General features: G+C 52.6%; 1 protein-coding gene across 2 annotated transcripts; it reads left to right on the top strand.

The window, feature by feature from the left end:
• The first annotated feature begins 133 nt into the window (after positions 1–133).
• Positions 134–23,051, top strand: CAD (carbamoyl-phosphate synthetase 2, aspartate transcarbamylase, and dihydroorotase). 2 transcript variants are annotated; one of them, XM_019735367.3, is made up of 44 exons: positions 134–379; positions 630–769; positions 2,585–2,714; positions 3,620–3,762; positions 3,936–4,077; positions 4,792–4,963; positions 5,141–5,326; positions 5,508–5,620; positions 5,939–6,084; positions 6,360–6,491; positions 6,631–6,864; positions 7,000–7,221; positions 7,425–7,613; positions 7,868–7,992; positions 8,165–8,295; positions 10,921–11,033; positions 11,464–11,708; positions 11,926–12,172; positions 12,538–12,636; positions 13,138–13,362; positions 13,449–13,631; positions 13,838–14,056; positions 14,360–14,527; positions 15,134–15,316; positions 15,418–15,522; positions 15,977–16,216; positions 16,439–16,520; positions 16,810–16,976; positions 17,119–17,283; positions 17,441–17,572; positions 17,793–17,994; positions 18,361–18,551; positions 18,631–18,771; positions 18,991–19,092; positions 19,538–19,634; positions 20,269–20,313; positions 20,410–20,582; positions 20,689–20,763; positions 21,260–21,472; positions 21,650–21,775; positions 21,943–22,098; positions 22,185–22,286; positions 22,490–22,584; positions 22,694–23,051. In XM_019735367.3, the coding sequence occupies exons 1-44, from the start codon at positions 298–300 to the stop codon at positions 22,794–22,796; spliced, it is 6,681 nt and encodes a 2,226-aa protein (XP_019590926.3). In that variant the 5' UTR covers positions 134–297; the 3' UTR covers positions 22,797–23,051. The 2 variants fall into 2 exon arrangements, with proteins under 2 accessions (XP_019590926.3, XP_019590927.3); XM_019735368.3 differs by having other exon boundaries at positions 152–379; positions 20,413–20,582; positions 22,694–23,047.
• Positions 23,052–27,332: the final 4,281 nt, after the last annotated feature.

Raw genomic sequence — 27,332 nt, 5'->3', positions numbered from 1 at the left:
TCAGGTTTCCCCCGGCTTTGCACAGGGGAGACGGAGGCCTCGTAGCCCGGAGCCGCCCTGGCCCCGCCCCTTACGTGTCGGCCCCGCCCCTCACGCCGTCTGCTGCCCGCGCCGCCGCAGTCTGCAACCTCCCAGTGCGCCTGGGGCTCCATCGCTTTCCGCGCGGTACTTGCTATAGGCACCCGCACGGCTAGCCACGTGGACCTACTCTAGGCGCACAATCCTCACGTGGTTCCAGCATAGGAGAAACTTGCTGCGCTTCCAGCTTCTCTGCCCACGTTTCTGAGCTCCGTTCCCATGGCGACCCTGGTGTTGGAGGATGGGTCAGTCCTGCGGGGCCAGCCCTTTGGGGCCGCTGTGTCGACTGCCGGGGAAGTGGGTAAGCAAGACCCGGCCGGCTGCCGACCTCATCCCACTCTTTGCTGCCCCTCTTTGCCCAGCGTGCCCTGCCCAGACCCCGCCATTTTCCCGCCTGCAAACCCCCCCACCCGCATTCAGCGCCCACGTCCCCCGCCCAGCCCCTTTCATCCCTGATGGTCGAGGCAGCCTTCACTGGGGCATTCTCATCGCGCGGGTCAGTGTTCTGAAAGGTGCCCTGTTTGAGCCCCAGCCCTGCCTTTTTATTGCAGTGTTTCAAACCGGCATGGTCGGCTACCCCGAGGCTCTCACTGACCCTTCCTACAAAGCACAGATCTTAGTGCTGACATATCCTCTGATCGGCAACTATGGCATTCCCCCATTTGAAGTGGATGAGTTCGGGCTCAGTAAGGTAGTCACGTACAATGCTTTCCTTATGTTCCTTTTCAAATCAGTAATTAACTTAGCGAGGTGACATTGGTATTCTGCTACGCATCCTGGAAAGAACGAAGACACACACCAAAGTGATAAAACAAGTACTACCTATGCAGGGCTTGTTAAGTACCTTAACAGGCAGTGCTGGAGGCCAAGCCAAAGTTTGGGCTATCGTAAGGAACCAGTGAACATTTTTTTAGCATCAGAGTCTTGTGATGGGAGCAATGCTTTATGATGAAATGCATTAGTGGGAAAGAGACTAGAAATAAGGTCACACCCTTCCTAGTGACAGCGGGACACACTTCCCAGTTCACCTACCAAACCAATGAAGTTGGTTTATCGTCTTCTAAACCTTTCCTTACTTTGCCTCATTTTCTACCACTTTTCAGTAGAGCTCTTACCTCTAGATAAGAAAACTCAGTTTCTTCTCACAGTGAGGTTTCCCCTATTCCTCCTCCTCTGGAATTTAGAAACTAAGTTGCCCTCTGAGAGTTCAAATAATACAAAGATCAACACTAGTTAATAGTGGAAGTTCCCATAACCTAGGTGCAGGATTTCTCAAACTTGTTTTGTCTTGATTCCAGGCTTATGGAGCTTTTAATTCTTAATTTGCCTTCCTAGTCACCCTGACACTTGGGAGAGGGAACTCTAGGTAAGGGACACACTTTTATTCCTGGAAAGGACCATTTCTCATCACAAACCTATAAATATACCTCATTCTAGTTTATAATGCAGTATCTTGGTTAATATATGCCAGTCTTCAGCTTTGTCAACTGTAACCACACTGACAAAATTGATTTTATAAACGTGTAAAATTGAGGCCTTGACAGAACCAGGGTGAGTCAGGCCTCCTGCAGCCACCAAACCACCACGGATGCTTTTGTGGCACATACGCTGTAAACACGCTGGTCCATATGCAGACTGGTCCTGGCCACAGAGAGTTCTGCCAGACTATCCTTCAAATCCCTAAAGAACAGTCTCAAAATACATCTTCCTTTAAACCTTCCACCACTAAGCAGATGTAATTTAAATATGCCACTCCCCCCCACATAAATGACCTCTTTCTCTGTTTAGTTATTAAATGCTTATCTGTTGGGTAACAAATTTGTGTTATCTTTCTTTTTATGATAATCCCCTATGAAGAGGGAGGGTATAATCATGCCCAGTATTATACCCTGAACCTTTATTTTTATTTAGTAAGGTATTGTGCACCTACCTATCTTGCACTGTTTTTATCACACACTGTAGTTATGACCTTGTTTATTTACATGTTACCTTGTTAATTTTCATGCTCCCTAAGTACCAAATTAACGTTGTGATGACAGGGACCTTGTCTTTTTTCATGCTCACTTCTCAGGAAGTGTTTATTGACTGCTACCATGTATCAGTCACCCTGCTGTTGAGTTCACAGTTCTGTGAGGAAGACACACAAACACATGCATATTACCACATAAATAGCAAGAACAGTGGAAATGAAGTGAGCTTAGGGGAGTTCTAAGGAAGAGGCATAAGCTGCAGTGGGTGAGTGGGGGTGGCTTCACAAACAGGAGGTTCATGATTTCAGTTTTGGATAAAGGAAAATGTCATTTTAAATGATCAATCGGCACCCTGGGCCCATGTGTTCTGTGTTTCATACGGGGGACAGATCTGCGGCCCAGGGCAAAAGCATGAGGTGCTCGGTGGGTTTAAGGTCCTCAGTGTGGCTAAAGTAGAGGCTCCGTTCTGTACAATGGGAAGACGACGTAGGGAGGGATGTGGCCCTGGGCTCCTCATGATCTCCTTCCTTCGACAGTGGTTTGAATCCTCGGAGATCCATGTAGCAGGATTGGTGGTGGGAGAGTGCTGCCCCACGCCCAGCCACTGGAGTGCCACCCATACCCTGCATGAGTGGCTGCAGCATCATGGCATACCTGGCCTGCAAGGTATGGTACAAGACAAGTGTGGGCAGAGCACAGGTGCCAGGATGGAAAGAATCAAGAGAAGATCTCTGTGCACTATTGGGACTTGAGTCCAAGGTTGTCATAGAATGTATCTGATTTGGAAAGTATAGATTGGGGTCTGGGGCAAGGACTTGAGCTCTCGCTCACATGGAAAATTTCAGACATACAACAGGAGAGAATAGTATAGTGAACTCCCAGGCTCGTAGTCATCCACTCAGGGCTAAACTTATTTCATCACCACTCCTGTAACTCCCAGATTATTTTCAAGCAAATCTCAGACATCGTATCATTTCATCCGTAAGAAAGTAGTTCAATATCTATGAAAGGGCAATCCTTTTTAAAACATGATCCCATTAACATGATCATACCTTTAAAAATTTAACAGTCATTCCTTAATGTCATCAAATATCCAGGCAAGGTTTAAAATTTTCCCAATTAAAAAAAATTTTTTTTTTACTGTTTGTTTATTTGAATCTGGATCAAAACAAGATCCATACATTGCATTTGGTTGATATGTCTTTTTAATCTTATAGGCCTTGTAACTTATTTGACAAAAACAGGTCAGTTTTTCTTTGGACTGTCCCACAGTCTGCATTTTGTTGATTACATTGCTGCAGTGTTATTTAGCATGTTCTCTTTCTGTAAACAGATAGATATGGTATTATTTTCTGTAAACAGATCTAGAGTCATGGTGCAATTCAGATGTGATAGTTTTGGCAAGAATACTTGGTGATAGTGTGCTTCCTTCAGAATGGCCAAGGATTCTGATGCCTATAAGACAGCTGTGTGTGCTCAGGGCTCTGGATCGGAAGTGCTCCCAGAAGCCTCCACCTTGTGAATGACTGAGTTGGGGGAGTGTGATCTCTCAGAGTGCAGTATTTTGACAGGAGTGGACACTCGGGAGCTGACTAAGAAGTTGCGAGAGCAAGGGTCTCTGCTGGGAAAGCTGGTCCAGGATGGGACAGAGCCTTCAGCCTTGTCATTTTTGGACCCCAATGCCCGCCCCCTGGTGCCAGAGGTCTCCATTAAGGTACAGAGGTGGAGTGGGAGAGTGTTGCAAGCTATAGCACGGTAGTGATATTCCTCTCCTAACTGGGGAGAACACTTGAGGGAGAATCAGAAGAGGCCTCCAAGTTAGGGGTTGGTGTGTGCCAATCTCTACCCCCTGATCACAGCTCCCAACCATGGCCCTTTATTCCTCAGGCTCCACGGGTATTCAATGCAGGGGGTACCCCTCGGATCCTTGCTTTGGACTGTGGCCTCAAGTATAATCAGATCCGATGCTTGTGCCAGCGTGGAGCCGAGGTCACTGTGGTACCATGGGACCACCCATTGGACAGCCAGGGTGAGTAGCTGGGCGTCTGTATGGGACCACAGACAAACAGCATGGGTGGAAGATCTGTCTCTCGGTTAGTTGCTCAAAGTCAAAATGAGTTGCAGGGAAGATGATGGGAGAAAAGACCTTTTGCTCTAATGGTAAGGGAGACAAGTGTCTCTTTAGATGAATACTGGTTTTTATTGTTTTGTGGGGTTTTTTTAAGATTTTATTGGGGAAGGGGAACAGGACTTTATTGGGGAACACTGTGTACTTCCAGGACTTTTTTTTTTTTTTCCAAGTCAAGTTGTTGTCCTTTCAATCTTAGTTGTGGAGGGTGCCATTCAGCTTCAAGTGGTTGTCCTTTCAGTCTTAGTTGTGGTGGGCGCAGCTCAGCTCCAGGTCCAGTTGCTGTTGCTAGTTGCAGGGGGCACAGCCCACCATCCCTTGCGGGAGTCGAACGGGCAGCCTTGTGGTTGAGAGGACGCACTCCAGCCAACTGAGCCACCCGAGAGGTAGCTCAGCTCAAGGTGCCGTGTTCAATCTTAGTTGCAGGGGGCAGAGCCCACCATCCCTTGCGGGACTCGAGGAATTGAACTGGCAACCTTGTGGTTGAGAGCCCACTGGCCCATGTGGGACTCGAACCGGCAGCCTTCGGAGTTAGGAGCACGGAGCTCTAACCGCCTGAGCCACCAGGCCAGCCCATGAATACTGGTTTTGATGCCATCTTTTCTGCCCCTCCAGAATATGAGGGTCTCTTCCTGAGTAATGGCCCTGGTGACCCCGCCTCTTATCCTGGCGTGATATCTGCACTGAGCTGTGTCTTATCTGAGCCGAATCCTCGGCCTGTCTTTGGGATCTGCCTGGGACACCAGCTGCTGGCCTTAGCCATCGGGGCCAAGACTTACAAAATGAGGTGGGGAGAGGAAGGGCCCATGCTACTGACATGAAGGGTGGGGAATAACCTTGGTGTTTATTAGTGCTGAACAGGAGTGGGGGCTAGTGAGAGTCCTGAGAACAACAAGAGCAGGGTTTGGTCCAGTGGTGAAGGAGGGTGAAAGGGGCCTGTGACTCAGCATGCTTCCATCTCCAGGTACGGGAACCGAGGCCATAACCAGCCATGCTTGTTGGTGGGCTCTGGGCGCTGCTTTCTGACATCCCAGAACCACGGCTTTGCTGTGGAAACGGACTCACTGCCGGCAGGCTGGCTGCCTCTCTTCACCAACGCCAACGATCATTCCAATGAAGGCATTGTACATGACAGCCTGCCCTTTTTCAGGTGAGTCTGGGTGGTTCTGGCAGTGACTGCACGTGCACAGCTCTGCAGCCCCCGGGGCTGGAAGATCAAGAAGTAAAGCTTAGTAGTGATCCCCAGCCATCCATCCCACTACCCACCTTTTAGCATGCCAGTGCCCGGGCCAGTGCTGATGACAGGTGTTGTGATCCAATCTCTTCCACAGTGTCCAGTTTCACCCAGAGCACCACGCTGGCCCTTCAGATATGGAGCTTCTCTTTGATATCTTTTTGGAAACTGTGAGAGAAGCCACCACTGGGAAACCTGGGGGCCAGACAGGTAAGCACCTGGGTAGGTGTAGGCTGTGAAACCAAGAACAGGGCTGGCTCCAGGATGGATAGAAGCTGGACACACCCCAGGAAACTGGTATATGTTTGGGAGGTTAAGGGGGTCGAGTGGAAAGGCAATCAAGCCAAGATGATTCATTTATGCTGCTTCTAGTGAAAGGAACTCCTGAGTCATGAGGGGTTTGGGTCCTGACTCTGCCACTCATTAGAGGCATGACTTGTTCTGGATTCTTCTGTAGAGAGGGTTAATCCAGGTGATCTCTTCCAGTCTCACTCAGCTCTAACAGTCTACGACTTTCTTTGCCTTCAGTTCGAGAGCGGCTGGTTGAGCGCCTCTGTCCTCCTGGGACTCCCAGACCAGGCTCTGGGCCTCCACCACCACGGAAGGTCCTGATTCTGGGCTCAGGGGGCCTCTCCATTGGCCAGGCTGGAGAGTTTGACTACTCAGGCTCTCAGGTAAGTCCTGTCCATCCTGCCCCTCTGGGTGTGTGACCTTCAGGAATGGATAGAAGGTCCATTCCAAGGAGAAGGGCTGAGGCATGAACACTGGTTGGAGGGAGAAAATGAACACGGAGATCTGGGGAAGGTGCGGAAAGGTGAGGTGCTGTGAAATTGCAGTTGGTTAGGGACTAAGAGTAGAGGGAGGAAAGAAGAGAAAGAAATACCTGCCTGAGACTGTTTAAAATCTTGCTTCTGCGATCAAGGCGGACATGCCACTTTTGTCCCCCTAGGCAATCAAGGCCCTGAAGGAGGAAAACATCCAGACATTGCTGATCAACCCCAACATCGCCACGGTGCAGACCTCCCAGGGGCTGGCTGACAAGGTCTATTTCCTTCCCATAACACCGCACTACGTAACTCAGGTACGATGGGGGTAAGGCTGGCCTGAGGAGAGGACCCATGTGGGCGGGGAGATCCTGTGATCCCTCTGAGTTTCTGAACTTCTTCGATCCATTCCCTAACCCCAAGGTCTTAATGCCTGTTTTTCCTCTCCTCCCTCAGGTGATCCGTAATGAGCGCCCAGATGGTGTGTTGCTGACTTTTGGAGGCCAAACAGCTCTGAACTGTGGTGTGGAACTGACCAAGGCTGGAGTGCTAGCTCGGTACGGTGTCCGGGTCCTGGGCACCCCCGTGGAGACCATCGAGCTGACTGAGGACCGGCGAGCCTTCGCCTCCAGGATGGCAGAGATTGGAGAGCATGTGGCCCCCAGTGAGGCGGCAAATTCTCTCGAACAGGTTTGCGGGGTGGTTGTGGGGGCAGATAGAATGGTGTCATTTTCTTTGTATCTTATTTTCTCTGGGTCCAGGAGCCCTCTGCAAAGCAAGCAGTCGAGGCCTGACTAGTTTGTTTGTCTCTTCTGCTTGTTGCAGGCCCAGGCAGCCGCTGAGCGATTGGGGTACCCTGTGCTGGTGCGTGCAGCCTTTGCGCTGGGTGGCCTGGGCTCTGGCTTTGCATCTAACAAGGAGGAGCTCTCTTCTCTCGTGGCCCCAGCTTTTGCCCATACCAGCCAAGTGCTGGTAGACAAGTCCCTGAAGGGCTGGAAGGAGATTGAGTATGAGGTGGTGAGAGACGCCTATGGCAACTGTGTCACGGTGAGTGATGGAGGAGGGTGAGAGGAGTGTCCGGTAGCACGAGCTCTTGTAAAAGCAGAGGCCAGGGCTGAGACCTTTGAGGGTTCAGTGTCCCTCAGACCCAGGATGGCTGCAACCCCAGAGGCAACCGGACCCTGGGATGCGGCCTCCTGTCTCTCCTGACTCCCTTTGGCAGTGACCTCCAGGGGCCCCTCCCTTCACAGGTGTGTAACATGGAGAACTTGGACCCACTGGGCATCCACACTGGTGAGTCCATAGTGGTGGCTCCAAGCCAGACACTGAATGACAGGGAGTACCAGCTACTGCGACAGACAGCCATCAAGGTGACCCAGCACCTGGGCATTGTCGGGGAGTGCAATGTGCAGTATGCCTTGAACCCCGAGTCTGAGCAGGTGAGACTCGAGGCCCTGGAGCTGATATTCTAGCTGTTGGACCTCCTTCCATAATTTTGGGGCCTCAAAGCCAAGAGGACTTCTGGAGTCGAAGCCAGAATTGTCTTTGTTGGGGTTGGCTTGGGGCGTGGGGGTTGGGGGTGCTGTTTGTTACTTTGAGAAGGGCTTTATTTTCTTCCCTTTCTGAGATCTCTCCTCGGTGGGCCTTCTAGGCCAGTTACCTAAGACTGTTTCTCTGTTCTCTGTCTCTGCAGTATTATATCATCGAAGTGAATGCCAGGCTCTCTCGTAGCTCTGCCCTGGCCAGTAAGGCCACAGGCTATCCACTGGCCTATGTGGCAGCCAAGCTGGCATTGGGCATCCCTCTGCCTGAGCTCAGGTACAAGGGTGGGGTAGAGATCGGGGAGGTACGGGGGTGGAGAGCTGAATAATACATTCATGGACTGAAAAGGCCATTGGCCTGGATGGTGGGGATGGAGAAAACTGTCTGGGAGCTCACCCTTTATGTCTTCAACTCTGCCCTCCTGGCACCCCCACCCGATGGCTCCCAGGAACTCGGTGACAGGGGGAACAGCAGCCTTTGAACCCAGCCTAGATTATTGTGTGGTGAAGATCCCTCGCTGGGACCTCAGCAAGTTCCTCCGTGTCAGCACGAAAATCGGAAGCTGCATGAAGAGTGTTGGTGAGAGAGACACACCCCAAGAGACCCCTCTCCAGATCACCCTATGGGGTCCCACCCATCCCAAGAACCTAGAATGTCATAGAGTTAGTTCCCTGGCATGGCCGTTTAGCTTCTATTTTAGCAGCTTCTTGGTAACTAACAGGGACAGAGCTAATAGGGAAATTTCAAACTAAGATAATAATCCTTACGAGGAGTGGGGATGAAAGGCATCTGGAAATCTATGTGAGAATACACATGCCACCTCCACTCCCAGATGGCATGTCAGAATCCCTGGGGTGGGGTGATAACCATCAGACGATCTCAACTGTCTTCATTTTATCTTTGAGTAACTGAGGTGCCCACAGAAGGAAAGTGTCATGGCTGAGGAGAGGGCAGAGCCAGAACTGAAAACTAGATCTGGTTGCTAGTGTTCCTCTTGTAGTGAGACCAGTTCTGTGAAACCACCTGCAGCATTTCATGGCATTTTGCCCTTGGCCCTTAGGCTGTTAATGGCAGTGACACTTTGTTTTCTGTGCTAGTTTAAATACTGAGGCTTGGGGGAAACAGTGACTTGTTTTCCTGTGAACATTTCTAAATCCAAGTCAGCACAGTGGCAGCCATGCTTAGCACGTCCCCTTCTCTGGGCACTTTCTGTCATCATCCCTAAATGACTTTTTTTTTTTTAAACAGTGTATAATATCAGAGCAGGTTTTCAGAGACCTTTTTCATAAAAACAAGAAAAGTTAATAGTGAACAGTGTATGGGTTGAGCAGTCAGCCTCCAAGCAGTGGTAGAGTATGCTGGAATTGCGTTAATATGCTTCCCTATAGTATCCTTTTAAGTTGCCTTCGACTGTCCTCTAAAACATTTCAGCCCAGACAAAGCATGTGCACGAACCAAAGTGCCACCAGCTAAGGATAGAGTATGTCACTGTGCTCCAAATTTCCATTAAGAGCAATGGTCGTCTTGAAACAAGTGAGTCTGACTCAGATATTATTTCAGAATTTTTAGAAACCTTACAAGACTGCCAAGTTGTTCCTTCTGGAGATGAATTGCTGTTATATGAAAATTATAATAAACATGGGAATGATGCCATAATTAAATTGTGGCTAAAAGAAGTGGATTGAAAATAGGACAATCATGTCACCCCAATAAACTTAAAAAAAAAAAAGGACAGTCAAAGATTGATTCCTAAATGATACATTTCAGTGTTTTACGTTTAGTCAGGTATTCTTGGAATGTGATCTGTTTTGGTAGCTTTTTGTAACTTTCATTATACAATAAGATACATGGATCATTGAGAAACTACAAAAGATACTTTAACCAAAGAGTAATCAGTCACCTGTAATCTTGTCACACAGGGATTAATTTGGGTATATATGTGATTCTAGAATTTTTCTGGGCATGCACATATGAGCCTGTTGAGTTTTTATTTTGGTTAAAAAGAAATAAAAGTTTTTACCCAAAACAAAAACTTACATAATATAACCACATGACAAAGGAATTAAGTAAAATCACTCACAGTCCACTTCCTTAATACTGTTAGCACTTTGGTGTCTTAAACATTTTAAAAGAAATGTTAGTAGGATTGTAAATAGAGAAATACAGTTGGGAAGAATACTTGGAGACCCTAGGGGAAATTGTCACAGGACATGAACAAAACTTTGCAGAAGAGGAAATCGGTAACTAACTGGGGGGCAGTGGGGTGGGGGTGGGATTTTTCTTATTAGTAAGTAGAAATCTAGTTAAATGAGATAACGTTTTTGCTTATTAGCAAAAATTGTTTGAAATGATGATACACACTTCTTAATAGGCTGGTTAAACTTATACTTTGAATTGTAAAGCACACATTTCTATAACGCAAATAATAGTTATTAAAGGCCAGGAAATTTCTCTTACCGATTGGCCCTGCACTTCTGGAAATTTATCCTCAAGAGACAAAAAAAGGTAATCCAAAGCACAGAAAACATCACAGCCTCACTGAGAATGATGAACACTTCGGAGTTAAATGTCCCTCAGTAAGTGAGCAAACTGTGGTAAATCACACAGGAATTAAGCTGCTGGTTATGAGGTCACATAGCAATGTGGGGACATGCTTATGATGGGGGAGAAAGCAGGATGGAAATTGTGTACATACTATAATCATATATAAAACATATGCTATAAGCATGTATAAAACCTACATGTGAAAAAAATCCTGGAAGAAATGCTCTAAAGTGATAGTAGTAAATGTGATTAGCTCTGGGTGGATTCAAGGAGTAGTGGGATCATCTTATTATCTAAACTTATAAAAAGTTTTAAGGGATGAGACAGATTTCAGATGGTGTCTTCACAATACGAGGATGAAGAAAACTAACCAAATAACTGGATAACCGTTAATGATTGGACCACTGTGATGAACTGTAACATGTTCCAATATCCACATGCCCATTGTAGGTATTTTAATTCCATATTCACCAATAAACATGAAACATGAAAATCACAGGGAGAAGAGCTGAAAGTTTAAGATTTCTTAATAACGAAGCACCATAGCTCCTGCCATCATGGGACTTGAGAACCCCCTGGAGATTTGACTAAACCACAGACATTCTGGGCAGCTCCCCCTGCCCCACCCCAGCCCTCAGTTTTTCCATCCTGTGTCCCCAGGTGAAGTCATGGGCATTGGGTGTTCTTTTGAGGAGGCCTTCCAGAAAGCTCTGCGCATGGTGGATGAGAACTGCGTGGGCTTTGATCACACAGTGAAGCCAGTCAGCGATATGGTAAGCGGCCCCTTTCCCCAGCAATATCCCTAAAACAGACCCCGCTGCTCTCTGTCCTCAGCCCAGGAGTGTGTTACCAGTAATAGTGGCAGCAATCGTTACTGGACATTTGCTGTGTTTTCACTTTGCTGAGAATTTTGTGATGTCATCTCATTTGTCATTAGATGAGGATGGATTATTCGACTTGTTTTTATAGATGAGGAAGCTGAGGTTTAGAGAAGTCGTGGAACTTGCTCAAAGCTGCACAGGCAGCCAGAGGCGGCCGAGCCTCCTTCTGTCTGGGTTTTTGTGACTGTAGAGCTCTGGGGGCACTCACGTGGTCCGGCTTCCTGAGGTGCTGCCAGTAGACTGGGAACATTTTGCTTCACATTCTGCCATCTCCTACCCTCAGCGCAGTCCTTCCATATCCGTCCGTCTGCCCTCTCTTTAGGAGTTGGAGACTCCAACAGATAAGCGGATCTTTGTGGTGGCAGCTGCTCTGTGGGCTGGCTACTCGGTGGAGCGCCTGTATGAGCTCACACGCATTGACCGCTGGTTCCTGCACCGAATGAAGCGAATCGTCGCACACGCCCAACTGCTAGAAAAGCACCGTGGGCAGCCTTTGCCCTCACACCTGCTGTACCAGGCCAAGCGCCTTGGTTTCTCAGACAAGCAGATTGCCCTTGCGGTTCTGAGGTGAGAGATGGCGGTAAGGGCCCCAGGCTGAGAAATGTGGGGCAGAGAACCTTCGTACCAGCAAGGGGCCCTCAGAAAGGAGGCAGTAGGAAACGTTAGAGGCTTCTGACCTTCGTCCCTGGGTATTTTCCTCTGTGATCCCTGCCCTGGGATCTCCCCACTCTACTCATTCCGTAGCCCCCTCCCAGGGTCTGTGTTTCTGCCTCTTCTCTTTTAGCACAGAGTTGGCTGTTCGCAAGCTGCGTCAAGAACTGGGGATCTGCCCAGCGGTGAAACAGATCGACACAGTTGCAGCTGAGTGGCCAGCCCAGACAAATTACTTATACCTGACATATTGGGGCACCACCCATGACCTCACCTTTCGAACGCCCCATGTCCTAGTCCTCGGCTCTGGCGTCTACCGTATTGGTTCCAGCGTTGAGTTTGACTGGTGTGCCGTGGGCTGCATCCAGCAGCTCCGAAAGGTCCGAGAGCTAGTCGTTCATACCATTTGCTCTGCTGTTCTGTTCAGCTCCAGCAATTGCCTCCCACCCGTCCTGAACCCTGCGCTTCCTGTTAATTGCTACTCCTCACCTCTGTTATAGGGCTTTGGGTTGGGGGTCCCCTTAGGCTATCTTGTGCCCCACACAGGGCACGTGTCACCTCTCCAACACTTTGTGCCTACTTCTCCGATGACTACACTGCGGGCCCTACTTCCCTCCCAAGCCAGGTGTCCTGTGCAGCTATTTCAGGAAGCTGAGGTGGTGCTCTCTGAAGCGGACGCTTTGGCTTGGCTTCTCCATGCTCTTCTCCCACCTAATCACTAATAGCTGTCCCCGCCCGCTTACAGATGGGGTACAAGACCATCATGGTGAACTACAACCCGGAGACAGTCAGCACCGACTACGACATGTGTGACCGACTCTACTTCGATGAGATCTCTTTTGAGGTGAGAGGGATGAAGGCTGCCTGTTAGCCTGGGTGGTCACAGTCAAGTGGGACTTGAGAACCTTTCGGAGGGGCGGCCGGATGGCTCAGTTGGTTAGAGCGCGAGCTCTCAACAACAAGTTTGCCGGTTCAATTCCCACATGGGGTGGTGGGCTGCGCCCCCTGCAACTAAGATTGAAGGACAATGACTTGGAGCTGATGGCCCCTGGAAAAAAACACTGTTCCCCAATATTCCCCAATAAAATTTTAAAAAAGAACCTTCTGGAGATTTGACTATAAACCAGACATTCTGGGCAGCAGCCCCTTACCCGCCGGTCCTCAGTCTGTACATCCTGTGTCTCCAGGTGGAGTCATGGGCATTGGGGGGGGGGGGGGCTGACCTCAGAGTCTTTGGCACTTGCAGGGTGTGAGGAGAAGTAGATGGAGGGTGAGGAGCAGTGAGCCAGAAGGCTCAGGTCCCTGACCCCACTTGTCACCACCGCGTGTTTCTCCTCCTGTACAGGTGGTGATGGACATTTATGAGCTGGAGAACCCTGAAGGCGTGATCCTGTCCATGGGTGGGCAGCTGCCCAACAACATGGCCATGGCTTTGCATCGGCAGCAGTGCCGGGTGCTGGGTACCTCCCCTGAAGCCATCGACTCGGCTGAGAACCGTTTTAAGTTTTCTCGGCTCCTTGACACCATTGGGATCAGCCAGCCTCAGTGGAGGGAGCTCAGTGACCTGGAGGTCGGCTGGGGCCTGCTGGGGAGCGGGAGGCTGGAGGATGTCATGGGTGAGGATGACCAATCCTGCTACGCTCCCTGCTCCCTTAGTCTGCGCGCCAGTTCTGCCAGAGCGTGGGGTACCCCTGCGTGGTGCGCCCCTCCTATGTGCTGAGCGGTGCTGCTATGAACGTGGCCTACACCGACGGGGACCTGGAGCGCTTCCTGAGCAGTGCGGCAGCCGTCTCCAAGGAGCACCCTGTGGTCATCTCCAAGTTCATCCAGGAGGCCAAGGTGGGGGCTGCAGACAAAGAAGTCTTTGAGGGCAGGCTCCCAGCCCTGGAGAAGACTTCCCTCTCTGGTCCTACAGAAATGTGTAGGCACAGTAGCTGGGAAGGATGGGTTGTACCGGGGCCCTTAAATGAAGGGAGCATCTTGGGGCAAGTGGGAGAAGAAAATGGCCCTTGCCCTACACCACTGCCCTGCACACCCCACTCTAGGAGATTGACGTGGATGCGGTGGCCTGTGATGGTGTCGTGGTAGCCATTGCCATCTCTGAGCATGTGGAAAATGCAGGCGTGCATTCAGGGGATGCCACGCTGGTGACCCCTCCGCAAGACATCACTGCCAAAACGCTGGAGCGGATCAAAGCTATCGTGCATGCCGTGGGTCAGGAGCTGCAGGTCACGGGACCCTTCAATCTGCAGCTCATTGCCAAGGTGGGAAGAGGGGGCTAAAGGAAGGTTCTAACGGGACACAGTGCCTCCTCATTCTGTGCCAGCCCCAAGGGCAGGGAGCCCTGCGCTGTCTCCTGCCCTCATGAGTGTAGGCAGGAAGGCTGGAGGGAAGGGGTGATAGCTGGGGCCCCCAGTGTTGTCAGGGTTTGTGACAGTCGGTCACCCTCACCCCTATCCCAGGTTGATTGCCCACAGAATGGTGAGCGAGGGGAAGAGTCAAGGTCAGTGGGGTGGTGTCAGCAAGCCCAGCTGGGAGAAGGCCTGACCAATCCCTCTCTGCCCCAGGATGACCAGCTGAAAGTTATTGAATGCAACGTGCGTGTCTCTCGCTCCTTCCCCTTCGTCTCCAAGACACTAGGTGTAGACCTAGTAGCCTTGGCTACACGGGTCATCATGGGGGAAGAAGTGGAGCCTGTGGGGCTTATGACCGGCTCTGGCGTCGTGGGGGTCAAGGTAAGGGGGATCGAAACCCTGAAGTTCACAGTCAACAATAGGGAGACAGTGGGAGAGAGTTCCCTCACCACACAGACTGTACGTCAGTCAACACGTAAACCGAAGACCTGCAATGGGCAGGGCATTGCTGGACCATAAGGGTGGTAGATGGCTTTTGTCCCCTAGGAGCTTACACTTTAGTAGTGGGAGGCAGGAGTTGGGTCCAAAAACAGCTTGTGTATAGAACAGTGTGTGATAAACCTACATAGTGGAGATACAAACAAAATGCTAAAGGAGTTTACTGATGGGAGATGCCACTTCCTGGGAAGGCTTGAGAGAAGAGGTGGTGTTTGAATTGAGCTTTGAAGGGTCGTCAGCATGTTTGATTGGCAGAGCTTGTTGAGGAAGTGTTCCGAGGCCAGGAAATAGCCGAGTGGAAGCTGAGCGGAGGCCTGGAATGTGTTTGGGAAGCAGCTAGCTGATGGGTGTAGAGCATACAGAGCAGTGGCAGGGCAGGCTAACCCCACTGTTTGGATGAGACCGAGGAGAGGGGACCGTGGCTGCCTCTCCCGCTGAGGGGAGGTGGGCCCCTCATGCCTTGGCTTCTCTCACATCCCGCTCCCTCAGGTGCCCCAGTTCTCATTCTCCCGCCTGGCGGGTGCTGACGTGGTATTGGGTGTGGAAATGACCAGTACTGGGGAAGTGGCCGGCTTTGGAGAGAGTCGTTGCGAAGCCTACCTCAAGGCCATGCTAAGCACTGGCTTTAAGATCCCCAAGAAGAACATCTTGCTGACCATTGGCAGCTATAAGGTACAGAATCCAGGGCGATCGCACGGAGAGGTGGGGCACGTGGGCTGACCTTGAAGTGGAAGATGGAGGAAACAACCTCGTCCTCTTTCTGCTTGGTTCAGAACAAAAGCGAGCTGCTCCCGACTGTTCGGCTGCTGGAGAGCCTGGGCTACAGCCTCTATGCCAGCCTGGGTACTGCGGACTTCTATACTGAGCACGGCCTCAAGGTACAGGGGCTCCATGACCACCCCACACTGTCCTTCCTGCCAAGGTGTGGAAGCACCAAAGAATTCTCTCCTTCTTCCTCTGCCTTGATAGTCATTGTACAAATCATGTATATTCCTTGTAGAGCAAATAGAATGTGCAGAAAAGCAAAGAAAAAAGTCCTTGACAATCCTTCCACCACTGTTAGCATTTTGATCTATTTTCCTGGAGAATTTTATCTCTATATGTATAATGTGTGTGGGCTCGTACTGCACAGAGCCCTTGGTAACCAAGCTTAGATCATCCTTCTTGTCAAGAAATAGACTCTGCCAGTAGCACATAGAGGCGGCCTGGTCCCCACCCTGTCGGTCCTTAGTGTCCTCCTCATGGCTCCTGGGCCACCTCGCCCTCCCTTCAGGCTGGCCTTCCTGACCCCTGCCAGCCTCAGGTTGGCCATGACCTTATGTTGGGCCACAGGTCACAGCTGTGGACTGGCACTTTGAGGAGGCAGTGGACGGTGAGTGCCCACCTCAGCGAAGTATCTTGGAGCAGTTGGCTGAGAATCACTTTGAGTTAGTGATCAACCTGTCGATGCGTGGGGCTGGGGGCCGGCGTCTCTCGTCCTTCGTCACCAAGGGCTACCGCACCCGGCGTCTGGCCGCTGACTTCTCCGTGCCCCTCATTATCGATATCAAGTGCACCAAACTGTTTGTGGAGGTAACTGAGACCTAGGTGCCAAGGGGGACACAGCCAGTGTTATTGGGGGAGGAGGGAGAAGTAAGAATCGTGGAGTTGGGAAATCTTAGTATGAAGCAGCCATGCTAATAATCAAGCTTTGTGGGTCTAGAGAGATGGGAGCCTGGTTTATGGGGACTCGGTCCCTACCTACAACTTCTAGGATGCCTGTAAGTCAGCGCTGACCATGGTTTCCACCTGCAGGCCCTAGGCCAGATCGGGCCAACCCCTCCCATGAAGGTACACGTTGACTGCATGACCTCCCAGAAGCTTGTGCGGCTACCTGGTAAGTTCACCTCAGGAGAACCTGCCTTCTGGACACTGGTCACAGCTGGCGCAGAGACCCCGGGTGTGGTGAAAGCTGGCTGTGGGGCCACTCCCTGCGCTGACTGCACAGAGCATGGAGGCCCCAGAATCTCTCACTTTGAGCTCTTTTCTTCTTCCGTCCGTGGTGCCCTTGACTGAGGAACCTCACCACCTCTCACTTGTATTTTCCTGCCGCCCCAACTCACCTCCTTGATGCCCCTCGTGTCTCTGAGTCTTCCTCTAATCTTGCCACCTCCATGTTCTTCCAGGATTGATTGACATCCATGTGCACCTGCGGGAACCAGGTGGGACCCACAAGGAGGACTTTGCCTCGGGCACAGCCGCCGCCCTGGCTGGAGGTGTCACCATGGTGTGTGCCATGCCTAATACCCGGCCCCCCATCGTCGATGGCCCTGCTCTGGCCCTGGCGCAGAAGGTGAGGCCTTGAGCTCCTGCATCATGGTAACCCACGTGCCCCCATCCTCCTCCCCTGCCTCCGTGAGCACTGCTCCCTCTGTACCACCCTAGGGGCCCAGGCCACATGGATGCCAGTGGGCCCTATCTCGTATCCTCTCCAGCTGGCAGAGGCGGGCGCCCGCTGTGACTATGCCTTATTCCTCGGAGCCTCGTCAGAAAATGCAGGGACGCTGGGTGCTGTGGCTGCCTCTGCTGCGGGCCTGAAGCTCTACCTCAATGAGACCTTCTCAGAGCTGCGCCTGGATAGTGTGGCCCAGTGGATGGAGGTAGGGAGTGGGCATGTGGGAGGAGGCAGCCGGACAAACCCTCCTGGCTGGAGGAGTCCACAACGTGGTCTGACGACAGCGCGGAGCCAAGAGAGCTCTGATGAGCATGGAGAATCCAGGGCCCTGCGCACTCCCTGAAAACTCTCTCTGCCCCCAGCATTTTGAGACGTGGCCTTCCCACCTTCCCATTGTGGTCCACGCAGAGCGGCAGAGTGTTGCCGCCATCCTCATGGTGGCCCAACTGACCCAGCGCTCAGTGCACATCTGTCACGTGGCACGGAAAGAGGAGGTGAGGGTGCACCGGATTTCCTGGTGCCCCTATGGCTTTCCCAGAAACTCCAAGAGGTCAGGGGAGTGCTTGTGGGCAGTGGAGGGTCAGGGAAGCCTGGACCAGCACCCTTAGCATGTCTGCCCCAGAACTTTCCAAAAGCAGGTGCTGGCTGCGGGGACTTTGTAGGGCAGGGCATAGGGAGAGGCCTCTAGATCTCCCCGCTCCCCGCCCCCCCCAGATCCTGCTGATTAAAGCTGCAAAGGCACGGGGCCTGCCAGTGACCTGTGAGGTGGCACCCCACCATCTATTCCTGAGCCACGATGACCTGGAGCGCCTGGGGCCTGGGAAGGGGGAGGTCCGGCCTGAGCTTGGCTCCCGCCAGGATGTGGAGGCCCTATGGGAGAACATGGCTGTCATCGACTGCTTTGCCTCAGACCACGGTGAGAGGGCCCCAGACGTACCTCCTCTGTCCGGCGGAGCCCATGGCCCAGCTCGAGGAATCTGGGCCAGGACTCTGGCTCCATGAGGACTGGGACGTGATGTGTCCTACCGGCCTCTAATGCAGTGGCTGGTCTGTGGAGGGTGCTTGATAAATGCACATCGAAATAGTGAGCAAATGAGTAAAACCGTAAACAAGGGGACATGGGTAGAAGGTGTGGGCCCCAGAAGATGGCAGTCTGTGTCCCTATCTTCTGATTCCCAGAAGCACTAGTGTCAGGGCTGAGCGTGAGGTGGCCATCTGGTGGCATGTGTGACTCCCCGGATGTGGCGGTGATGGGTGCTGAGCGGAATGCTCGTCCTCCCAGCACCGCACACCCTGGAGGAGAAGTGTGGGCCCAGGCCCCCCCCGGGGTTCCCGGGCCTGGAGACCATGCTGCCTCTGCTGCTGAGCGCCGTGAGCGAGGGCCGGCTCAGTCTGGACGACCTGCTGCAGCGGCTGCACCACAACCCCCGGCGGATCTTTCACCTGCCCCTGCAGGAGGACACCTACGTGGAGGTGTGTGGATGAGGCCCCAGGGGTGGGGGTGTGTCCCGTGCTGTGGCCTTGCCCTGACGTGGCCTGTGACTCTGGTCAGGTGGATCTGGAGCATGAATGGACAGTCCCAGGCCACATGCCCTTCTCCAAGGCCCACTGGACACCCTTTGAGGGGCAGAAAGTGAAGGGCACCGTCCGACGTGTGGTCCTACGAGGGGAGGTGGCCTATATCGACGGGCAGGTACGTGTGTGGCCCGTGCCCAGTCCCAGTTGTGACCTCACTGCCATTTTCATCCCACCCCAGCACATCTGCGTGGTCCCACTACTCCTTCCAGATGCCTTTACGTGGGTGGGCACAGGTCCCCCGGGGCATTTGTTCTTGCTGCCTTCTACTCCTTCAGGATCCCAGTCCGGCTCTCTGCCCGCTCTTCACTCGCCCTCCCCTGCCCTCTGTCTGCAGGTTCTGGTGCCCCCAGGCTACGGACAGGATGTACGCAAGTGGCCTCAGGGGGCTGTTCCCCAGCTCACACCCTCAGCTCCTGCCACCAGTGAGATCACCACGGTACCCACACTGCTCGTGGCTGGGGTGGGGTGTTGGAGGTTGCAGCCAGAGGCAGGGCTCATGGCATAAACATTTTCATCAGTGGTTCAGAGGCAGAAAGCTCTCCACTTAACAGTTAAAATCCCCACTACCCCACTATCTACCACTGTCTACTGCAAAAACAGAATTAACTCTCAGTGTAGGAGGCCACCTATGAGAAACATAGGCCCACTAACCCAACCAGAGATATATCTGGGGGCCCGTCATGGGGCTAGCACACACCAATAAGAGGCCGGTGTGTCTGCCCCTGTGGAGGACAGCATAGCAGAAGGATGGAGCTATGGGGAGATTATGGAGAATGGGATCCATGTGGACAGTGAGCAGTTTGGCTTTTTGTGAGGGATTGAATTTGAGAAGGGGTTGGGTCAGTAATTTTCAAAATGCTATTCCAACGTTGTCTCTCCAGACACCTGAAAGACCCCGCCGGGCCGTCCCAGGGCTGCCCGATGGCCGCTTCCACCTGCCACCCCGAATCCACCGAGCCTCAGACCCAGGTCTGCCAGGTAAAAGAGAGGTCTCATGACATGGAAGGTTGGCCAGCTGGACTTAGAGATGTGTAGGGACGGATGGACTCCTCTCCGCCCGTGTCCCAGAGGGACCAGGGTTGGGGGCTCATTGGCCTAGGAACTGATCCAGGCCCTCCCCTCCCAGCACCTTTTCTTTGTCCACTTACCCTGTTCTTCCCACCATCTCCTCACCCAACGCTGACCCACTGTACTCTCCTTTGCTTAAATCAGTCTGCCTAGCGTGAGGTAAGCATCCCACAGCTTCTTCTCACAGGCCCTTTTTTGTTGTGGGTCAGCTGCATTCTTCCTCCTGGGAGCTGGGCTCCCGCGGGGCAGCTGAGCCTGGGGTAAATCCAGGTGGTTGGTGGATGTGAGCCTGGCGTTCCCCTTCCGTAGGATCCCTGTGCCACCTGGGAGGGCCAAGGGAGAGGACCACTGCTCACACACAGCTGCCCCTGTGGGAAACCACCTGTGTGTCCCTGGAGCTGTAGTCCTTCCTGCCCTCCCCTAACCTGCTCGAGCTAGTGGTGTGAGTTGGTTTAACACAGACGCTGATCCGGAGTCCTGGGGAAGTGGGGGCTCTTCGGACCTCAGCCACAGGCTTACATCTGCCCTGTTGCCCTCTTTGCAGCTGAGGAGCCTAAGGAAAAGGCCTCTCGGAAGGTAGCTGAGCCAGGTGAGAGACCCCCCGGCACACGCTCACCTTGGGGACCTGATCTGGCCTTGGTAGGAGGAACCCTCTGACCAGCCTCTTCTGCCCCATCCCTCGCAGCAGAGCTCATGGGAACTCTTGATGGCACCTGCTATCCTCCACCACCACTACCTAGACAGGCATCACCCCAGAACCTGGGGACCCCTGGCCTGCTGCACCCCCAGACCTCACCCCTGCTGCACTCATTAGTGGGCCAACATATCCTGTCCGTCCAGCAGTTCACCAAGGATCAGGTGCCTGGGCGAGGGACGATGGGGACACCCAGAGCTTTGAGGATCTGGCAAGTTGGGGCCAGGACCCCGGTGGCCACTGCCTCCAGCTGACTGGGCTCTCTCGTAGATGTCTCACCTGTTCAACGTGGCCCACACGCTGCGTATGATGGTGCAGAAGGAGCGGAGCCTCGACATCCTCAAGGTCAGGGGCAGGGCTGTGGGCTGAAGGTCCCGGCCCCTGTCAGTCAGCAGGACTGTTCAAGGGGTCGGAGGGGCCTCCCTCCCTGGTGTGAGTCCGAACCCCCGCTCACGGTAACTCAGCCATCTCTATTCGGGAAGGGCCTACTGCTCTGCGTCCACAGCCCCACCACCAGCCCTACCCCACCCCCGTCTGTCCTCCCAGCAGCGTGCAGCTGACCCGTGAGGCCTTGAACTCCAGCTCATCAGCCTGCTCACCTGGTCACCTGGCCTGTGCTGATGTAGTCACGGGAGAGAGCTAGCACGTTGCCTTGTCTCATTCCAACCCTTACCAATGGCTTTCTGGAGGCAGAGCCTTTAGCTCAGAGTGACACAAATGGTGGAAGTTCAGGTGGGGAGGTTTGGGGAGAAGGATTCTCTCAGCACCCCTTTGTGTAAATTGGGATAGCAAGAAGCAGCCTGTGTGTTCCCGAAGATGAACACACATGCCCTCCCCCCAGGGGAAGGTGATGGCTTCCATGTTCTATGAGGCGAGCACCCGGACCAGCAGTTCCTTTGCAGCAGCCATGGCCCGCCTGGGGGGCTCTGTGCTCAGCTTCTCGGAAGCCACGTCCTCCGTCCAGAAGGGCGAATCCCTGGCTGATTCCGTGCAGACCATGAGTTGCTACGCCGATGTCGTGGTGCTTCGGCACCCCCAGCCCGGAGCAGTGGAGGTAAGGCTGGCCTGTGCACCTGTGCCTGGCACCCAGGGACATGGTCCCTTCTGCTCACATTTTCTGTGACTGCAAGTCTCGGGTTGGGTCAGATGAGCGAGGGGACCCAGGAAGAGCAGGGCTGAGGCAGGGAGATGCAGAAGACAGGAGTCTCCTTCCTCGTTCCCCCTTTCGCAGCTGGCAGCCAAGCATTGCCGCAGGCCAGTGATCAACGCTGGGGACGGCGTCGGGGAGCATCCCACCCAGGCCCTGCTGGACATCTTCACCATCCGGGAGGAGCTGGGGACTGTCAACGGCATGACGGTGAGGGTGTCGGCCTGGCAGGGGAAAGTCTGCAAGGGAGGCAGTTGGGAAGTAGTTCCTCCATTCCAGGGCATACTGCATCCTGGTCCTGAGGCCGAAAGCTCGGAAATGGGAGCCAGGAGGTGCTCAATGTGGGGGCCCTCTTGGTGACTGGGTTCCTCCCCTAGATCACAATGGTGGGCGACCTGAAGCATGGACGCACAGTGCATTCCCTGGCTTGCCTGCTCACCCAGTACCGTGTCACTCTGCGCTATGTGGCGCCTCCCAGCCTGCGCATGCCACCCAGCGTGCGGACCTTTGTGGCTTCCCGTGGCACCAAGCAGGTGAGACCCTGGGAGGCCATGGGGGACATGGGTCAGGCCAGCAGAACCTGGCACTGCATTCACCCTGCCTCGGCCTCCCCCTTCAGGAGGAATTTGAGAGCATTGAGGACGCGCTGCCCGACACTGACGTGCTCTACATGACGCGAATCCAGAAGGAACGCTTCGGCTCTACCCAGGAGTATGAAGCTGTGAGTGCCACGGTCGGGGACAAGCCGGGGCTGCCGCTGCTGGCATCCCGGCTCAGCCAGGAAGGCTGGGCTGCCTGAGTGTGGTCTCGGCCCCTCAGCTGCGATAGCCTGTGGATGTGGATGGGACCCGGGGGAGCCCCGGCTTGTGGCCTCATAGCCACCCCTGCCCTGAGGTGCTCACAGGGTCCCTGTCTGCCTCGCAGTGCTTTGGCCAGTTCATCCTCACTCCCCACATCATGACCCGGGCCAAGAAGAAGATGGTGGTGATGCACCCAATGCCCCGCGTCAATGAGATAAGGTGACATGGCGTCAAAATTGAGGATACGCTGGGGGCTGGCTGTGGGAGGGCACTGAGTCCTAGATAGGCCGTCTGGGGCTGCGTGGTAACGCCTTTCATTCTCTTGCAGTGTGGAGGTGGACTCGGACCCCCGGGCAGCCTACTTCCGCCAGGCGGAGAATGGCATGTACATACGCATGGCTCTCTTAGCTACTGTGCTGGGCCGCTTCTAGGGCCCGGCTCCTCAGCCTCTTCTTGGCAGGCTGGCCCAGCTGCTGGGCATGGACTCCGGTGCCCCCCACGGGGGCTGCACACTTAGTAGGTGCTGTGGGGCATTCAGATAGCTCACATGCATACACATGAAGACTACACTTCAGACATTGGACTGGTCTGGAGCTCTCCAGCCTAAGGGTCAGCCTGTCTCCCTAACTGCACCTCAATTCTGTACAGTTTTTCTACTGATATAATAAACAGCTTAGCTGCCTCTAGTTCCTGCTTCCTTGCGGGCATCCTGGCTTCGGCACAGGATGCTAAGTGTAATAGGCAGAGCTTTCTTCTAGAAAACAAGAACTGGCAGACTCTTGCTCTAGCCAGGGCTGAGCAGCCAGGCTTGGCATTGTCAGAGTCGTGGCTCTTTGGGTTCTGGGCAGGAACATGCTGTTCTGATGGTGCTCTCTGAGTCCTGTGCTACACTGGTACGTGTCCAGACCTCCTTCCTCAATTAAGGTGCACTCAAAGCCCTGACGTGAGTCATGGTGAAAGCAAGGCTGAGTAGCTGGGTCCTGACAGGTGAGGTTCGTTTTCCTGTAGGTCTTTATTCTCTCTCCCATCGGGTTAGTCCTCTCCTCTACTAGCCGAGGTGGCCATCGCGTCCTCAAAACCTCCCCTTGGAGTTCTCCAGCTGCCATCACTGCCAGGAGCCCCTCCTCTCTAGTGCCCTGGGAGCCTCTGCCTGACACGACTTCAGACTGGATTGGGGACAGAGGGGCAGATACCATGGAGGGCTGAGGAGCACTTTAGGTTAGAAACCCTGGAGAGGGGGACGAGAGGTTAGGGCTTCCGTGGATCATTCAAGGTGTGTGAGCTGTTCCATTCCATGCACTCCAGTAGTAGTAGAGAAATTTCTTGATCTAGCACACTTTCACTTAGCACCCTTGGGGTACAAAGCACTATGCCGTGCGAGTGCAAGAATGAACAGGATAATCCTCACCCTCAATTTTGAGGCCACTTAGGTAGGAAGGCATCCAGTGCCCCACGTTTGCACATGACGTTTCAAACTGGTCCACCATCATTCGGTAAGAACCTACTTCATGCAAAGAGCTATTAGCATGTTACAGGGATAGGAAAGGGAGAAGGGACTCGTTTTTTAAAAATTTAGTGTGAGGCCAGCCCAGTGGCTCAGATGGTTGGAGTGCGTCCTCTCAACCACAAGGTTGCCGGTTCGACTCCCGCAAGGGATGGTGGGCTGTGCCCCCTGCAACTAGCAATGGCAGCTGGACCTGGAGCTGAGCTGCTCCCTCCACAACTAAGACTGAAAGGACAACAACTTGAAGATGAACGGCACCCTCCACAACTAAGATTGAAAGGACAACAACTTGACTTGGAAAAAAGAAGTCCTGGAAGTACACATTGTTCCCCAATAAAGTCCTGTTCCCCTTCCCCAATAAAATCTTTAAAAGAAAAATTTAGTGTGAGCAGGAACTTATTATTGAATCTTGTACCAACTTTCCAACCATTTTACAGATGCAGAAACTGGCTCAGGAAAGTTACTGGGTGGCTTAGCCGGTCACATAACTAGGGTTCACGTACAGGAGCACTTGACTTCAAACCCATCTTTCCAGTTTTCTTTTAAAAAGTCATTTTGAGCTTTCGTGGCATCCAGAACCAGTGGGAGAGACAAGCTACACAAATCTAACCAACCAGAGAACAAGGCTAAGATGTTTGTGGGGAACTAGTGTTCAGAAAAGCAATAACAGCACAGGTCTGGAGTCAGGGCCATGGTATTGGGGTTTGGGCTGGTTCCTGAGTGTCATGCGGGGTGTCACGCAGGGTCTCAGCTTCCGCTCCCTGCACAGGAACGCCATGGTGAGGCCAAAAAGGAACACCAACGGAGCCATAGATAGGGGAGTCACCGCTATAGTCTCGCTGGTGGCTGGCTTGGAGACACAGGAAGCAGGAGCCACATGATCTGCAACCTGCTGTCCGCTTCTCTGCCAACCAACCCCACTTGCTAACTGCAATCCGTGCTTGCTAGCTCAGCCACGGCAGTTATATCAGTGACCAATGGCTAACTGGTTACAGCTGATGGCCAACTAGTTACAGCTGTGGCCATCTACTACCCAAGCCAGCACCTCTCTGCATTAGACCGAGAGCCTGGAAACTGCTCTCTGGGACTGTGTCCCCACATTGAGGAAGGGGTGAGCTTTAGCAGGTAGTTGGGAGGAGAAGAAGAATCGAAACTTCATAGCTTGAAGAGGAGTGGTGGTTCTGTCTGCAGCACAGCCTGGCGATCCACCTCGACCCAGCAGGGTGTTCCTGCTCTGTATTGTTAGGGACCAGACCAAGAGGTGTGGAGGTAGAGTCCAACAGAAATAGGAATTCATAACCACAGGCGCAGTTTGAACAAGGGTGGGACAAAGTATAAGGTCATCTGCTCCCCTGGGGCCCTGAGACTTCTCCGGACCTGCTAATATTAACCCTTCCCAGGCTTTCCAAACCCAGCCCCTGACAAGTTCTCCCTCACATATCTGGAGGACTTGGTTGATTGGAAAAGAGTGTCATGTATAGAAGCCTAGAGCTTCAGGTACCCTTCTTGGGCTAGTTGAGCAAGTCAGAGATGATTTTCCCACTTGGGAATCTGTCACACACATTCCCACAGCACTCACAGAACCTCGTCCTCAAGGGGAAGCAGTGCTTGCTGCCGAGCCGCATACGCATCCTACTGAGCTGCGAAGTGGGGGGAGGTGTTTGCCCTGAGCCTTCCTTTGGCTTCCTAGTCATAACACAGCTCTAAGTTGACTAAGCTTTTTGCCCTACAATCAGAGATGAGATCTTGCACCGGGAAATAAAAGATGCTAACAGCAAGAAACAAAAACGGCCCTTTAAACAAAGTATCCATATCTGAGCCCGTTTTAATCCATTGAGAAACAATTTTATAGGCTCTGTGTAATTATTAACCACAAGAAGTTTTTTTAAAAGTTACCTGTTCTCCTTTCTTCCTGAGAGACTTAAGAGATTTGATTTTTTTTTTTTTTTTTTTTTTGGACAAAAGTTAACATGGCTCTAGAACTTCACAAATATTAACATTCTTTTCGACTAACTTTTGGATGAACCCTTATGCCCCCTGTGAAAAGAGGTCTGACCTAACGTGTTTGCTTATTATCATTGCAAAGTCATTTCCCCCAACTCTTCACTGCTTACCTTCTTGAAGAAGAAAAGCCCTTCAAAATAGGCATCCTACCTGGAGCTCTGCCACCTTCATCCAATTCCTGCCTCTTAACACTAACAGGCTGCAGCCATGGGCAAGGCAGTGCACCTTAGAGCTTTAAATTAAACAGGAAGAGTTGGAAATTCCCGGTGTAACAATGACAGGCATCTGTAATTCTGTAACAACATCCCTTAGACTGGGTGACATTGGCTGGTGGAGGCGTGAAGAATGAGCACCCGGAGGAAATGAGAGCCGTGGGAAGACTAATCTGGCAGCAGCATCTGGAAAAGATAGGGCATAGGAGCCGTCCGTCCCATCACCAGGGAAGCCAATTATGGATTGGCACTAGATGCAGATGATGGGTGAAGAGGGTCTGGACTAAGAGATAGGAATGGATGTTATAAAATAGTAAGGATAGGAAAGAGTGAAAAAGGACTACGTGGTGTGGGGCCTTGAGGTCGGGAGAAAGAGAACTGATGCAAACCAGAGAGCCAGTTTGCGGTAAGAAATGATGGATTCTGTTTGGGCATGATATTGTCAGCTGCTGTGGGACATCTATAGGGAGATGTCACGCAGATAATGAAGCTGGGGAAACGGAGCGAGGTGCAACAGAGAAGCGTGTGGCATTTATATGTGATAACAGAAGTGGCACAGAACGAGGTGCTTTATTCACTCATATATCCCAAGCACCTAGAGCAGCATCGAGCACATAGTAGGTGCTCAATACATTTGAACATAAATAGCTTTGTGGCATAAGGTGGACACCAGGTTTCATGAACTTAGTGAGGGACTGATTTAGAGGTTGCCATCATTTGCCAAGAGGCAAGGGAAAAAGGTGTTGGGATTGGGTCTGAAAGAGTCTAGAAAAGGTTGGAAAAGTTGTGATGAATCCAGAGGAGGTTAATGAAAGGGCCACCAAGTAGGGCTCCAGGGGACGCTAGACACTGAGTTTGTGGTAGGGTTGGTTAGGCGATGTCCAGAGCAAGGCCTTGGGCAGGCATGTCCCCCACCCTGGAGGACCCTAGAAGTATCAATTACTTCCTCCTGGAGAGGCCCCTGGTCAGTTATCACTAAATACTGCTGCAGATTTGCTCTGGGGCGTCAGCTCATAAGGCACTGGCTTGTTAGCCCGTTGGTGGGAGCCTGGGGACTAAGAGGGCACCTGGGCTTTGTACTGACCCACATCCATTTATTCACCATCTTTCCATCCATTCTTCCCTTCACCAACAGTCGGTCCTGAGCACTTATGCAGGGCCAGCCTGTGAGCGAGCCGCTGGGAAGGCAGACATGAGGAAAGCGGTGCCTTCCCTCAGGGGCACACTCCCCCATCACCACGCTTCCA

The sequence above is a fragment of the Rhinolophus sinicus genome, chromosome 2 (assembly GCF_057876585.1).
Source record: "Rhinolophus sinicus isolate RSI-liver-muscle chromosome 2, RSI-T2T, whole genome shotgun sequence".
In the NCBI taxonomy this organism is placed as follows: domain Eukaryota; kingdom Metazoa; phylum Chordata; class Mammalia; order Chiroptera; family Rhinolophidae; genus Rhinolophus; species Rhinolophus sinicus.
The sequence above is the reverse complement of the archived record's forward strand: the minus strand, read 5'-3'. Positions and strand labels throughout refer to the sequence as shown.

Bases quoted from the DNA above. Each gene is read 5' to 3' on its own strand.
- CAD (XM_019735367.3), top strand. From the start codon at position 298: ATGGCGACCCTGGTGTTGGAGGATGGGTCAGTCCTGCGGGGCCAGCCC. The intron at 5,621-5,938 runs GTAAGCACCTGG...CTTTGCCTTCAG, and splicing joins GAAACCTGGGGGCCAGACAG to TTCGAGAGCGGCTGGTTGAG. The intron at 22,099-22,184 runs GTGAGACCCTGG...CTCCCCCTTCAG, and splicing joins CTTCCCGTGGCACCAAGCAG to GAGGAATTTGAGAGCATTGA.